Source organism: Saimiri boliviensis, chromosome 7 (assembly GCF_048565385.1).
Source record: "Saimiri boliviensis isolate mSaiBol1 chromosome 7, mSaiBol1.pri, whole genome shotgun sequence".
Lineage (NCBI taxonomy): Eukaryota > Metazoa > Chordata > Mammalia > Primates > Cebidae > Saimiri > Saimiri boliviensis.
The window spans coordinates 65,850,377-65,865,600 of record NC_133455.1 but is presented as its reverse complement, the minus strand read 5'-3'; the positions used below and the strand labels follow the sequence as shown (position 1 = coordinate 65,865,600).

Here is a 15,224-nt window from a genome sequence, read left to right as displayed (position 1 = left end):
ACTCAGATTTTTTTTAAATTGCATTTTAGGTTTTGGGTTATGTGAAGAACATGCAAGATTGTTGCATAGGTACACAAGTGCCAGTGTGATTTGCTGCCTTCCTCCCCTTCACCTATATCTGGCATTTCTCCCCATGCTATCTCTCCCCAACTCCCCACCCACCGCTGTCCCTCCCCTATTTCCCCCCAACAGACCCCAGTGTGTGATGCTCCCCTCCCCGTGTCCATGTGTTCTCATTGCTCAACACCCGCCTATGAGTGAGAACATGCGGTGTTTGATTTTCTGTTATTGTGTTAGTTTACTGAGAATGATAGTTTCCAGGTTCATCCATGTCCCTACAAAGGACACGAACTCATCGTTTTTGATGGCTACATAATATTCCATGGTGTATATGTGCCACATTTTCCCTGCCCAGCCTATCATCGACGGGCATTTGGGTTGGTTCCAGGTCTTTGCTATTGTAAACTGTGCTGCAATGAACATTTGTGTGCATGTGTCCTTGGATATATACCCAGTAATGGGATCGCTGGGTCAAATGGAATTTCTATTTCTAGGTCCTTGAGGAATTGCCACACTGGCTTCCACAATGGTTGAGCTAATTTACACTCCCACCAACAGTGTAAAAGTGTTCCTATTTCTCCACATCCTCTCCAGCATCTGTTGTCTCCATATTTTTTAATGATCGCCATTCTAACTGGTGTGAGATGGTATCTCAATGTAGTTTTGATTTGCATTTCTCTAATGACCACTAATGATGAGCATTTTTCATATGTTTGTTGGCCTCATGTATGTCTTCTTTTGTAAAGTGTCTGTTCATATCCTTTGCCCACTTTTGAATGGGCTTGGTTGTTTTTTTTTTTTTGTAAATCTGTTTTAGTTCTTTGTAAATTCTGGATATCAGCCCCTTGTCAGATGGGTAAACTGCAAAAATTTTTTCCCATTCTGTTGGTTGCTGATTCACTCTAATGACTATTTCTTTTGCCGTGCAGAAGCTGTGGAGTTTGATTAGGTGCCATTTGTCTATTTTGGCTTTTGTTGCCAATGCTTTTGGTGTTTTGGTCATGAAGTCCTTGCCTATGCCTAATGTCCTGAATGGTTTTGCCTAGATTTTCTTCCAGGGTTTTTATGGTGTTAGGTCTTATGTTTAAGTCTTTAATCCATCTGGAGTTAATTTTAGTGTAAGGTGCCATGAAGGGGTCCAGTTTCTGCTTTCTGCACATGGCTAGCCAGCTTTCCCAACACCATTTATTAAACAGGGACTCTCTTCCCCATTGCTTGTTTTTGTCAGGTTTGTCGAAGATCGGATGGTTGTAGATATGTTGTGTTGCCTTCGAGGCCTCTGTTCTGTTCCATTGGTCAATTATCTCTGTTTTGGTACCAGTACCATGCTGTTTTGATTACTGTAGCCTTGTAGTATAGTTTGAAATCCAGTAATGTGATGCCTCCGCTTTGTTCTTTTTGCTTAGAATTGACTTGGCTATGCAGGCTCTCTTTTGGTTCCATATGAAGTTTAAGGTGTTTTTTTCCAGCTCTGTGAAGAAGGTCATTGGTAGCTTGATGGGGATAGCATTGAATCTGTAAATTACTTTGGGCAGTATGGCCATTTTCACGATATTGATTCTTCCTAACCATGAACATGGAATGTTTCTCCATCTGTTTGTGTCTTCTCTTATTTCGTTGAGCAGTGGTTTGTAGTTCTCCTTGAAGAGGTCCTTTACGTTCCTTGTTTATTGTATTCCTAGGTATTTTATTTTCTTTGTAGCAATTGTGAATGGCAGTTCATTCTTGATTTGGCTCTCTTTAAGCCCGTTATTGGTGTATAGGAATGCTTGTGATTTTTGCACATTGATTTTGTATCCTGAGACTTTGCTGAAGTTGCTTATCAGCTTCAGGAGATTTTGGGCTGAGACGATGGGGTCTTCTAGATACACAATCATGTTGTCTGCAAATAGAGACAATTTGACTTCCTCCTTTCCTATTTGAATACCCTTTATTTCTTTTTCTTGCCTGATTGCTCTGGCTCTTAGCAGATATTTTTTTAAGACAGGGTCTTGCTCTGTTGCCCAGGCTGGAGTGCAGTGGCTCGATCTCAGCTCACTGCAACCTTCACCTCCTAGGCTCATATGATTCTCCCACCTCAGCTTCTTGAGTAGCTGGGACTATAGGTGCATGCCACCATTACCAGCTAATTAAAAAAAAATTTTTTTTTGTAGAGGTGAGGTCTCATTATATTGCCTAGGCTAGCCTCCACTCAAGTGATCCTCCTGCCTCCGCCTCCCAAAGTGCTGGGATCACAAGCATATGCTGCTGTGACTGGCTAACCTCGCAGAATTTTAAGAATAGTAATCTATCTGGGTACGGTGACTCAGGTGTGTAGTCCCAGCTACTTGGAAGGCTGGGACAAGAGGATTGTGTGAATCCAGGAGTTTAAGGCCAGCCTGGGCAACACGCCTGTAATGGCTCATGCCTGTAATCCCAGCACTTTGGGAGGCAGAGGTGGGTAGATCACAAGGTCAAGAAATGGAGACCACTGGGCCAACATGGTAAAGTGCCATTTCTACTAAAAATACAGAACTTAGCTGGGCATGGTGGCATGCACCTGTAGTCCCATCTACTCGGGAGCCTGAGGCAGGAGAATCACTTGAACCTGGGGGCAGAGAATGCAGTGAGCTGAGACTGTGCCACTGCACTCCAGCCTGGTGACAGAGGGAAACTCCGTCTCAAAAAAAAAAAAAAAAGGAATGGTGGCCAGGCATGGTGGTTCATGCTTATAATACTAGCACTTTCGGAGGCTGAGGCAGGTGGATCACTTAAGGACAGGGGTTTGAGACCAGCCTGGCCAACATGGCAAAAACCCTGTCTCTACTAAAAATATAAAAATTAGCTGGGCATGACAGTGCATGCCTGTAGTTCCAGCTACTTGGGAGGCTGAGGCAGGAGAATCGCTTCAAGCAGGGAGGCAGAGGTTACGGTGAGCTGAGATTGCACAATTGCACTCCAGCCTGGGCAACAAGAGCAAAACTCCGTTTCAATTAAAAAAAAAAAATTAAAGCAGAGAATTCCCAATTCTTGGTTACCTTCCTTTTTTTTTTTTTTCTTTTTTCTTTTTGACATGGAGTTTTGGCTAATTTTGTATTTTTAGTAGAGATGGGATTTCTCCATGTTGATCAGGCTGGTCTCAAACTCCTTACCTCCGGTGATCCACCTGCCTTGGCCTCCCAAAGTGCTGGGATTACAGGCATGAGCCACTGTGCCTGGCTGTTTTCACTCATTTATGACACGTCCTCTGTTTCCCCCCATGTGCTTTATAAGTATGCCAAACTAGGGATGCCAAGGATGTCCTCTGGCCCCAGCCATACCTCTTCAATGGCTCCTCTGGCTTTCTGGATCAACAAGCACTTCTAACTCTGAGTTTTAAATCACCATATCATAGGACACCCATTTCTGTTCAAAGGAAAGACTATCACCTTTGACCTCCCTTTGTGCAGGGAAATGTCACTCATATGACCACTCATGTGCCTAGAGAAACCTTGCTGTTACGATTGAGCCCATTAACTATAGTAGATCTACTGCCATCATTAACACCAACGCAATCCATTTGTGATAAACACATTATATATATAATTATGCTTCTATCCTTCAGTAACAAATATTAAAAAAAAAAAAAAAACCCAGTTCAGCATCTGGTACACGATAACCACAAATACGTGTCATTCCTGCATTTGAATCCAGAGTGGAAAAAAAAAAAAGGGTAGGGAGGACATTAATGCTTAAGAGGCTGGGAATGGAGCCAAACTAGCTGGATTTGAATTTCAGTTCTGCTGCTTATTTAACTTCCTTCAGTTTTCTAATCTGCAAAATGAGGATAAAAATAGCAACTTACAGGGTTATGATAAGGATTAAATTATATAACACATTAAATGACTGACATATCATAAGGATTCAATGAAGGTTTGAGGTTGCCATTATAATTACACACTAGGAGCTTTGTATTAAATCATTTAATCTTTACAACTCCCACTTTATAGACAGGTTAGTAAGGATACTCATACAGTGGTAGATATAGCTGGACTTAAACCCCACCTGCCTGACTCCAAAACCCACACTTTTCCTATACCACAGATTTTCCAACTATTCCATTATCTTACTCCTTTTTTTTTTTTTTTGAGACGGAGTCTCTCTCGTCTCCCAGGCTGGAGTGCAATGGCACCATCCTGGCTCACTGCAACCTCTGCCTGCCGGGTTCAAGTGATTCTCCTTCTTCAGCCTCCCAAGCAGCTGGGATTACAGGTATGCGCCACTACACCTGGCTAGTTTTGTATTTTTAGTAGAGATAGGGTTTCTCCATGTTGGTCAGGCTGGTCTCGAACTTGCGACCTCAGGTGATCCGCCAGCCTCAGCCTCCCAAAGTGCTGGGATTACAGGCTTGAGCCACTGCACCCAGCCTTACTCCCTTCTTTAATATATATATACTATCTAAAAATTCGTGCACTTTATGGCTTTTGAGGTATAGTATTTTCATATACACTGCATTTTATCTTCTCAATAAATATACGAGCTAGTCAGGGGTAGGCAGTAGCTTAGGAAAGGGTAATTTCAGTCAACATTACACAGGCAGTAGATAATGAAGCTTGAGCCAGAACCTGAATCTTCTGACTTCCAGTCCAGTATTGTTTCAACAATATCACATCTCCAATGAAAGGATCAGATTGTCTCAATATTTTACTTGGCCCTACATGTACATAGTCACATGTAACATAAAAACCTAACCACCTTTCAATGATGTCAAGAGTAACAGGAAAACACTTTTGTTTGGAGAGCTCTTAGCAGACTGTGATCTGGCTCTTTGCATCAGGCTGTCAGTGTCTAGTCCTACACAAGCTTACTGATGCTAGGTTTTGCATCTGTCTTAGTAAGCAGAAGACATAAAGGCAGGGTAAACATGTCTAGAATGAAAATGGAGGACATCTTAGGTATTGTGAGTTCTCATTCCCTCCACGCTTTCACCTGTGTCAATGATGGTTGGCCAGGTTTTCACATCCACAGCTGCTGCTGCCTCTCGTGACCTCAGTAGTCTCATTAGGGTCTGACTGGTGAGAATACAGGCTGCTTTGCTGACCTGGAAAACAAATGGACAGAAGTAAGCACCAGGAGGCTCAGCCCCAACATGGTGTCACAGGCCCTGGCTGCTGCTAAAAGCCACTCATGTACCACACTGGACAGGGCAGTTTCAAAGAACACATGTGGGACAGACGAGGTCAGTGTTTCTCCCTTGCATGTTTCCTTCTGGAAATGTGTCACTTAATTCTCTCAGAATGATAGACCTGTTCACAATACACTGTGTTGTTTATAATAGTGATTCTCAAAATATTTCATAGTTATAATAATCTCAGCATGGAGCCCACAATCCCATGATTTCATGAAGACCACAATTAAATAAAAATATGGATTTTGTAGTGCTCAGGATATGAGAAGAATCAGATAACCTATGCTTGAAAGAGACTGCTTCAGTGTCTGGTGAATGGTGAGACTTAGTACACCTAGACCATACACTGAACCTGAGGAACCCTGATGCTGATACAAGCTCTCGCAGAAACTAAGTTCTCTTGCCCAGCTATACACAAAAATGCAAAGTGACCTACTTTGCCTACAAACTGCATCAACAGCAACTCCCCTCCCTGCTTTTCTGGCCCACTTTGTAGAAAATAACAAGAGCATTTTGCTGAATTACACTTTGTAATAAAATCATCTATGGTGATCATGGCTTTTATACTGTGGGCTCCAGTTTTGCTGACAGAGCAGCAGTTCTCAGAGAAGTAAATGCTACATGAACTGGAATTTTGTAATCTATCAGCATTGGCCAAGGCTTCCCCTTACTGTAAACACTAGGATCTGATGCAATACACACTTAGCTTGTTTTCTTCACTTCTCATATCCTATAAAAACTATCATCTCCAGAGCAAGGTCTGAATACCTTTTAATGCTACACCAAGTAAATTATCAAAAGTAACTAAAATAGAAGTGACCTAACACTGGGGATAATTCAGTATGGCACTTAAAATCGCCTGATTATTTTGCAGGAAATACCAGACAGCATGTTTTAGACAGAAGGGGAGAGAGAAACTTTTTTTTTTTTTTTTTTTTTTTTTGGGCAGAGTCTGCTCAGGCTGAAGTGCAGTGGCGTGATCTCGGCTCACTTCTAACCTCCATCTCCCAGACTCAAGTGATCCTCCTGCCTCAGCCTCCCGATTAGCTGGGACTATAGGCAAGTGAAACAATGCCTGGCTACTTTTGTATTTTTGTTGGAGAAATACTAATGGCTGCTTCACCTCCTTAATGTTTCTGATAACTGCCCACAATTCTGTATGTCACCAATACCCACTTTCCCCCAGTTCCTTCACTGCATAATGGTTACTTTGGCCGGATTAACAAAAAGGAGGGTTTCTGGGAGACAAATTTGAATTTCTGACTTAACAAAACTGGAAAATTAGTAAGGATCCTTAGTTGTCTGAATCTGGATTTTAGGAGATGAGGAAAAGGCAAGATACAGCTGGTACTTACATCAACAATCATTCGGACGGTAGGCAGCGTGGCTGTGAGGTTCTGAGCATGCGGAGGCCTGACAGTCACAGGTATACAGCCCGCATACAAGCAGCCATAGAAGGCGGCAATTAACTCAATGCCTGCAAGACAAAAAACCCTATCAGGAGAGTCACTGAACTGCCTGAGAGCACTGAGGAACTAAAAGGCGAATCATCCAAAACTGTTAAATCATGTGCCAGATGGGTTCTGTAGACCATAATTTAAGAGAGCCTCTAGCAGAAGATATTGAAAGGAAAAGAAGGAAGCATATAAAACTTTAGAAAATATACAGAAAACAATAAGCAAAAAAGAAAATCAAATATTCCTGGAAAGATTTCTGAAGAAGGTATATTGATATTATTACTTGATGTTACTCAGGAGAAAATAACTGCAGAAACCAGGAATGGCTAACTAGGAAAAAACAACAATGGAGGACAGAGGTGAGGAAGCCCTGAGCTTTTTGAAAATATTTAGAAGGCTGCTCTATAAAGAGCAATCAGACTTCTTAGATGTTGTTGAAGGGGTGTGAGTTTTAGGGGCGAAGTGTGACTCAGTCTGAGGAAGACTCTGGGCAGAGGCCTCCTCAGGAAGAGCTCAGGGCCTTCCCTGTGGCCTCTCACTGACGGGGGCAAAGCCATCTCCTGGGCACGCGATGGGAGGGACTGCTCTATCACATGATCTTCTATGAAATCTCAATATCCAGGTAAATAAGGCAGCATAGAAGAGTCACACAATGAGCCCAGTATGGTGGCACACACCTGTAATCGCAGCACTTTGGGAGGCGAGTGGATCACCTGAGGTCAGGGTTTGAGACAAACCTGGCCAACATGGTGAAACCCTGTCTCTATTAAAATTACAAAAATTAGCTAGGCATGGTGGCGTATGCCTGTAATTCCAGCTACTCGGGAGACTGAGGCAGGGGAATCACTGGAACGGGGTAGGCGGAGGGAGGTTGCAGTGAGCTGGGATTGTGCCACTGCACTTGAGCCTGGGTGACAGAGCGAGACTCTGTCTCAAAAAAAAAAAAAAAAAAAAAAAAAAAAAAAAACAGACAGAATGAAATGAAGTGTCGGGAGATAACAGGATGGCCAAAGAAAGCTAGATGTATGAGTGGATTAGGTGACAGAAATAACAAAGGATAGGAAAACTCAAATATTTCATTCAGCATTTTGAATCTTGACACCAAATTATCACCAAATAATTCTAAACCCCTCTTATTATGAAGACGAGGTTGTTGTAAATCAGAACATGAAAGTAGCAGTAATAGAAGAAGACCAAACATCAATCATAATATGAAAAATGTTAAGGCAACAGAATTCACATACAACATTTCTTTGGAGACTGGGTGAAACTGTCCCATTCCTAAACATTCACAGAAAGAATCTGTTTTCAGAGTTTCCAAAAGCCAAGCAGCTGAAGTCTTCATTCATTCATTATTTACTGAGTGCCTTTTATGTGCCAGGCACTAACAGAAATATAAGAGCAGACATGGTCCCAGGAGAGCCACTGTACTGCACAAGTTGGGTGGGGAGGCTTGGTTCTCACCTCGGCCTGTGTGCACGGTCTTGTAAGTGTTGGGAAATACACAGCAGGCAAGTCATAGATAGTGGCCCTGAGTGCCTATCCTCTTATAATTTGTAGTCAGTCTAGTCCTGGAGCTTAAAGTCTAGTCTACCAATCTAATGCTTACCAGGTGGATAGAGCAATACTACATTATCGCCTGCATTTAGATGTCCCTTATCACCAAGAACAGATGCAATCCTCTCTGCTCGCTTATGAAGTTGAAGGCAGCTGGCTGTGCATACAGTAGTTCCCTTTCAACAAAAGAAAGGATAAATGGGTCAAAACTCAGAAAATAAACAGTAATAAGCACAGCCAATTCAACATCATACCTGAAAGGACTGTGCCTTTGTAGATTACCCTTAGCAAGTTATCAATTCCAGTGAAAATTTCCCTGGCATCAAAGACATGTGTAGGGCTGGACAGGGTGGCTTACACCTGTAATCTTAGCACTTTGGAAGGATCAGGTGGGAACACTGTTTGAGCCTAGGAGTTTAAGACAAGCCTGAGCAACATAGAAGGATCTCCTCTCTATTAAAATTACCAAAAAAAATTGGCCGGGCGCGGTGGCTCAAGCCTGTAATCCCAGCACTTTGGGAGGCCGAGGCGGGTGGATCACGAGGTCGAAAGATCGAGACCATCCTGGTCAACATGGTGAAACCCCGTCTCTACTAAAAATACAATAAAACTAGCTGGGCGTGGTAGCGCGTGCCTATAATCCCAGCTACTTAGGAGGCTGAGGCAGGAGAATTGCCTGAGACCAGGAGGTGGAGGTTGCAGTGAGCCGAGATCGTGCCATTGCACTCCAGCGTGGGTAACAAGAGCGAAACTCCGTCTCAAAAAAAAAAAAAATTACAAAAAAATCAGTCAGGTGTGGTGATGGCATGTGCCTGTAGTCACCGCAACTCAAGCGGCAGAATTGGGAGAATCACTTGAGCCAATGCACTCCGGCCTGAGTGACAGAGTGAGACCCTGTCTCAAAACAAATAATAATAAAAAACAAAAAAATACATGTCATAGATCCTTTTTCTTTTTTCTCCTCTGACATGGTCTTGCTGTTGCCTAAGCTGTAGTGCAATGATGCAATCACAGCTCACTGCAGCTTGCAGCCTCAAACTCCTGGGTTCAAGCCATCCTCCTGCCTCATCTTTCCAAGAAGCTGGGACTACAGGCAAAAGTCACAGTGCCTGGCTGACATTTTTAAATGAGATATGAGAACCTTAATGAATCTGTGGGCTTGAAGAAAAGCCCACTTCATGTAGAGGTGAAGCGAGGAAGTCCCCCAATTTTCTGTCATAAAAGTAACGGTTCTTAAGATTTTTAATGTATTTTCAATAAGATGCACAGCATATTCCTCTCATTGAGTTCTATAATTGCATTTAAAAAAATCAGATTCCAGGAGGATGGGAGAGATGGGTATACTATGGATACGTCCCCTAAGAGATCCAATAGGCGCTTCCAGTCTTCCCCCTGCTGGTGAGAAATACTACTATCCAGAAGGTCACAGACTGAGCCTATGACTCAGCCATCAACACAAACAAAATTCAGCTGACTCCCACAGAATGCATAACTTTAAAATACCTTATATATACGTATATATATACACATATATATATGTGTGTGTATGTATATGTGTGTGTGTGTGTATATATATATATATATATATATATATATATGTTTTTTTCTTTTTCTTTTTCTTGAGCAAGGCCTTGCTCTGTTGCCCAGGCCCGAGTGCAGTGGCGTGATCTCAGCTCCCTGCAACCTCTGCCTCCAGGGTTCAAGTTATTATTTGCCTCAGCCTCCCAAACAGCTGGGATTACAGGTGCCCACCACCATGCCTGGCTGATTTTTTTTTTTTTTTTTTGAGACGGAGTCTCACTCTGTTGCCCAGGCTGGAGTGCAATGGTGCAATTTTGGTTTACTACAACCTTTGCCTCCAGGGTTGAAGTGATTCTCCTGCCTCACCTTCCTGAGTAGCTGAAATTACAGGTGCCTGCCACCATGCCTGGCTGATTTATATATACATATATATATATATTTTATTTATTTATTTTTTTTTTGAGAAGGAGTTTCGCTCGTTAGCCAGGCTGGAGTGCAATGGCACGATCTTGGCTCACCACAACCTCCACCTCCTGGGTTCAGGCAATTCTCCTGTCTCAGCCTCCTGAGTAGCTGGGATTACAGGCACGCGCCACCATGCCCAGCTAATTTTTTGTATTTTTAGTAGAAACAGGGCTTTGCCATGTTGACCAGGCTGGTCTTGAACTCTTAACCTCAAGTGATCCACCGCCTCAGCCACCCAAAGTATTAGGATTACAGGTGTGAGCCACCATGCCCAGTCCTAAAATACAATATTATAATGAACCATCCATGGGAAGCCAGTAGTTAAATATACTCTTTTTATCTGTTAGCAATAAATCATTTAATTATGAATTAAGTACCAGAAATAACAGGTTTTTAAAATGCTGGTCTAAGGTCATTTTCTTCCTAGCAGAAATCCAAGAATTAAAAGTCCAATTGAGTAAAAAAACTGTATGACATAATGCATTCTGAACATCTATGTATCTATGTAATTGCATTGTTGGCTCCATTTTTCCTATCAGAATTAAATAAAGATGTGACTGTACCATAAGAAAAGAAAGTATTATATAGCACTCCAGGAGGTCTCATTCCAACCTTAAAGTGATTGCACAGTTTATCCTCATATGTCAAAGCAAGGAGAAAGCTGTAACTCCTTCCTCAGAGGTGGCAACAGAAACTTTCTGATGAAAGAGATCAAGAGCCTCTAAGATACTTCTATGGTAGTCACCGATTAGATATACCATTGCATTTTTAATACCTTGGCATTTAACAGCATGAAGAGTACATGGTCAGGAGTCGCCTGGGCTCGCCACTGTAAGATCTCTGCCAGAAACTGGTGCTGAATTCATAAAGCAGAAAAAGGACTCAGGATCAGCAACTTATAGCAAGTAATATAATGCATCCCCCAGCTACTACCTGCAATGAAAATTCTGTCCAGAATTCAGTGCAAATTCTGTCCTTGGCAACACTTCAGGAACACTTACCTTCCTCACCAAATCATTTTCTTCTATTTGTCCCAGATCCCTTCCAGCAGCTTGTGCTATGCGTTTTCCAGCAACCAGATTCCCAACCATCACGGAAGCAGGGCCTACACCTATAAATAAACACAAAACCCAACTCCCTGGAGATGGCAATTCCAACTAAGTATCCAGAGCGTTTCCAGACTGACCAAAACGGGATCAAATGTTCATCCAACAATACTGACTGAGCACTCTTCTAGGCACTGGGAACCCAAGAGCAAATAGGGCAAGGAGCTTGCATTTTGGAGAAGAGTAACCAAAAAAACACATACACAAATAAATAAACACAAGTAGTGTGAAGTAATGGGGAAAAAAAACCCAGGAATACAGGAGGAATAGGGACTTGGGTGGAGAGGAGCAGGCAGCTATTGTAGTTTGGGATATACAAGAAGTTTTCACTCTGAGGAGGTGACAGCTGGTTGCACAGGTTCCTACCAATAATTTAATCTTCTCTAATCATAATAGAACCCTAAAAGAGGGTCAATAAAGAATATCTGGCCTGGAAAGAAATATGTCGTCTACAGGGCCTAAGGGAGTTTATCCAAAATATTAAATTTGTTCAATTAAAAGTGAATAATGGCTGGCCATGGTGGCTCATGCCTGTAATCACAGCACTTTGGGAGGCTGAGGTAGGCAGATCACTTGAGCCGAGAAGTTCAAGACCAGCCTGGGAAACATGTCAAAACCCTGTCTTTACAAATACATAAAAAAAATTAGCCTGGTGTGGTGGCACACACCTTTAGTCCAGGCTACTCAGGAGGCTGAGGTAGGAGGACCACTTCTGCCAGAGTTCAGAGTTCAAAGCAGCAGTGAGATGACATCGTGCCACTGCACTCCACCCTGGACAACAGTGTTAAGACCCTGTCTCCAAACAAAAACAAAAACAAAACCACAAAAAAAGGCTCAGGGAAAAAATGTCAGCAAGGCCAGGCGTGGTGCCTTGCTCCTATCTATAATCCTACGAATTTGGGAGGCAGAGATGGGTAGATCATTTGAGGCCAGGAGTTTGAGACCAGCCTGCCCAGTATGGCAAAACCTCAACTCTACTAAAAATACAAAAATTGGCTGGGCGCGGTGGCTCAAGCCTGTAATCCCAGCACTTTGGGAGGCCGAGGTGGGTGGATCACGAGGTCAAGAGATCGAGACCATCCTGGTCAACATGGTGAAACCCCGTCTCTACTAAAAATACAAAAAATTAGCTGGGCATGGTGGTGCATGCCTGTAATCCCAGCTACTCAGGAGGCTGAGGCAGGAGAATTGCCTGAACTCAGGAGGCGGAGGTTGCGGTGAGCCTAGATTGCGCCATTGCACTCCAGCCTGGGTAACAAGAGCAAAACTCTGTCTCAAAAAAAAAAAAATATATATATATATATATATATATACAAAAATTAGCTCAGCATGGAAGCTCAAGCCTGTAATACCAGGTACTCGGTGGCTGGATCCTGGGTGGCAGAGGTTGCAGTGAGCCATATCCTGCCACAGCACTACAGCTTGGGCAAGAGAGCAAGACTATCTCAAAAAAAAAAAAAAAAAAAAAAAAAAAAAGGCAGCAATTGGTAAATGTAGGGTGGGCTACATGGGTGCTCCTCACTGTACTATTCTTCTAATTTTTTCATAGGTTCAACACTTCAAAATAAACAGGGGAGCCCACTCCCTCTCTAGAAAAACCTGCTAGGGTGCTGTGTCCCTCTCTTGATGGTCATCTGCCTTATGGACTAAGAAGATGGCAAAAAGATGATAAAACAAAGTTTACTGCCAGCTAGCTTTTAAATAATGCTGACGCTATACTGAATTGATATTAAAAATCTTTTGTTATATCAAAATCTGTTGATCCTGAATATACTGAAACAAATGAAACAAAATCACTTATATAATCAATTTTCAAAGAGTAAATATTTGGGGAAGCTGGGTAAAGGATATAAGAAAAATCTTTGTACCATGTGGCAACTATTTTGTGTGAAATTATTTCAAAATGGAAAGTTTAAAAAATTTAAAAATATGCTGGGTGCGGTGGCTCACACCTATAATCCCAGCACTTTAGGAGGCCAAGGTGGGCGGATCACGAGGTTAGGAGATCAAGACCGTCCTGGCCAATATGGTGAAACTCCATCTCTACTAAAATACAAAAAAACTAGCTGGGCATGGTGGTGCACACCTGTAGTCCCAGCTACTCAGGAGGCTGAGGCAGGGGAATCGCTTGAACCGGGCAGCGGAGGATGCCATGAGCCAGGATCATGCCACTGCACTACAGCCTGGGTGACAGAGCAAGATTCCATCTCAAAAAAAAAAAAAAAAAAAAAAAAAAAAAAACTCAGAAAAGGTAAAGTTTTAGTCTACGAAGTATCTACTACAATTTTAAGTAAATATGCACTATTCCACCCTAAGAAACTTCATGATAAATTATAGCTATATCGTGTTGGAGACAGCCTTTTATACAGGCAGGAACTCAGAGTGTATTTGATTATGTAAACTGTGCAATCCGAGATTCACATTATAAAATAAAGACGTGGTATTTTAAAAAGTGAATTTTGCAGTGGTTTAAAACAATAAAACGAATTCAGCAGCAGTTCTTTCAGGTTCTTCTGTGTGCGTTTTGAGTCTATGGATTACAGAGAATGAAAGAAACTAAAAGCAGTAACTCCAGGAAGCTAATTGCAGCCACTGCTGTACCTGTAAATATGCCTTCTGATTTTCCCATAGAATTCTGTAAACGTCTTATGACAAAAACTGCTAGTTATCAATTCTAGTATCTATTCTATTCTTCTTCCTTAATAACAGAAACCCCAGTTTTGTTTTGTTTTTGTTTTTTTTTGAGACGGAGTTTCACTCTTGTTACCCAGGCTGGAGTGCAATGGCGCGATCTCGGCTCACCGCAACCTCCGCCTCCTGGGTTCAGGCAATTCTCCTGCCTCAGCCTCCTGAGTAGCTGGGATTACAGGCACACGCCACCATACCCAGCTGATATTTTTTGTATTTTTAGTAGAGACGGGGTTTCACCATGTTGACCAGGTTGGTCTCGATCTCTCGACCTTGTGATCCACCCGCCTCGGCCTCCCAAAGTGCTGGGATTACAGGCTTGAGCCACCGCGCCCGGCGCAGAAACCCCAGTTTTTAGCTGGACACATGCCTGGAATAAAGACTATATTCTTTACTGTGGGAGAATAACATCTAAGAGGGAGTAATATATGCCATTTCTAGAAAACATGTTGAAGGAAAGAGTATTCTTTCTTTATGTTTTCCTCCTACCTGCTGGCTTGGATGTCGAGGCTGGGGAGCCTAATGAGCCCCAGGGCAGTTGCTAAGGATGGCTCTGGCAGATTATTTTATTTTCCCACATCCTTCCTTTCCTTCTTGTCCTAGTTATGGCTGGATGGGAGAAGTATACTTCAAGGTCTGACTTGTTTTGGACCATGAAATGTTAGGACATGTGACACAAATGGAAGTTTTAAATACGCTCATGTGGCCGGGCGCGGTGGCTCAAGCCTGTAATCCCAGCACTTTGGGAGGCCGAGGCGGGTGGATCACGAGGTCGAGAGATCGAGACCATCCTGGTCAACATGGTGAAACCCCGTCTCTACTAAAAATACAAAAAATTAGCTGGGCATGGTGGCTCCTGCCTGTAATCCCAGCTACTCAGGAGGCTGAGGCAGGAGAATTGCCTGAACCCAGGAGGCAGAGCTTGCGGTGAGCCGAGATCGCCCCATTGCACTCCAGCCTGGGTAACAAGAGCGAAACTCTGTCTCAAAAAAAAAAAAAAAAAAAAAAAAAAAAAAAAAAAAAAAAAAAAAAAAAAAAATCAAATTAAATACGCTCATGTGGTTTGGCTTGCTTTCTTGCTTCTGCCATCTGCCTTGAAAAAAATATGGCCCAGGTAGCTGCTGGTCCCATGATGAGGAGACACATGGAACAGCTCTGAACCTAACATAAGCCTGGAGCCAAGTCCAGTCCACAGGATACCAGCCGAGCCAAACAGATGCACAT

General features: G+C 42.6%; 1 protein-coding gene across 3 annotated transcripts in view; it reads right to left on the bottom strand.

The window, feature by feature from the left end:
• The window catches only part of DIP2B (disco interacting protein 2 homolog B), a 284,011-nt gene that overhangs the window by 22,672 nt on the left and 246,115 nt on the right, over window positions 1-15,224 (bottom strand). For all 3 annotated transcript variants that reach the window (XM_039472182.2, XM_039472183.2, XM_074402637.1), the window contains 5 exons: window positions 11,208-11,317; window positions 10,982-11,062; window positions 8,273-8,396; window positions 6,562-6,683; window positions 5,008-5,119 (listed from right to left, as the gene is read on the bottom strand). In XM_039472182.2, coding sequence (XP_039328116.2) covers window positions 5,008-5,119; window positions 6,562-6,683; window positions 8,273-8,396; window positions 10,982-11,062; window positions 11,208-11,317 — 549 coding nt within the window. The remainder of the gene's footprint in view (window positions 1-5,007; window positions 5,120-6,561; window positions 6,684-8,272; window positions 8,397-10,981; window positions 11,063-11,207; window positions 11,318-15,224) is intronic.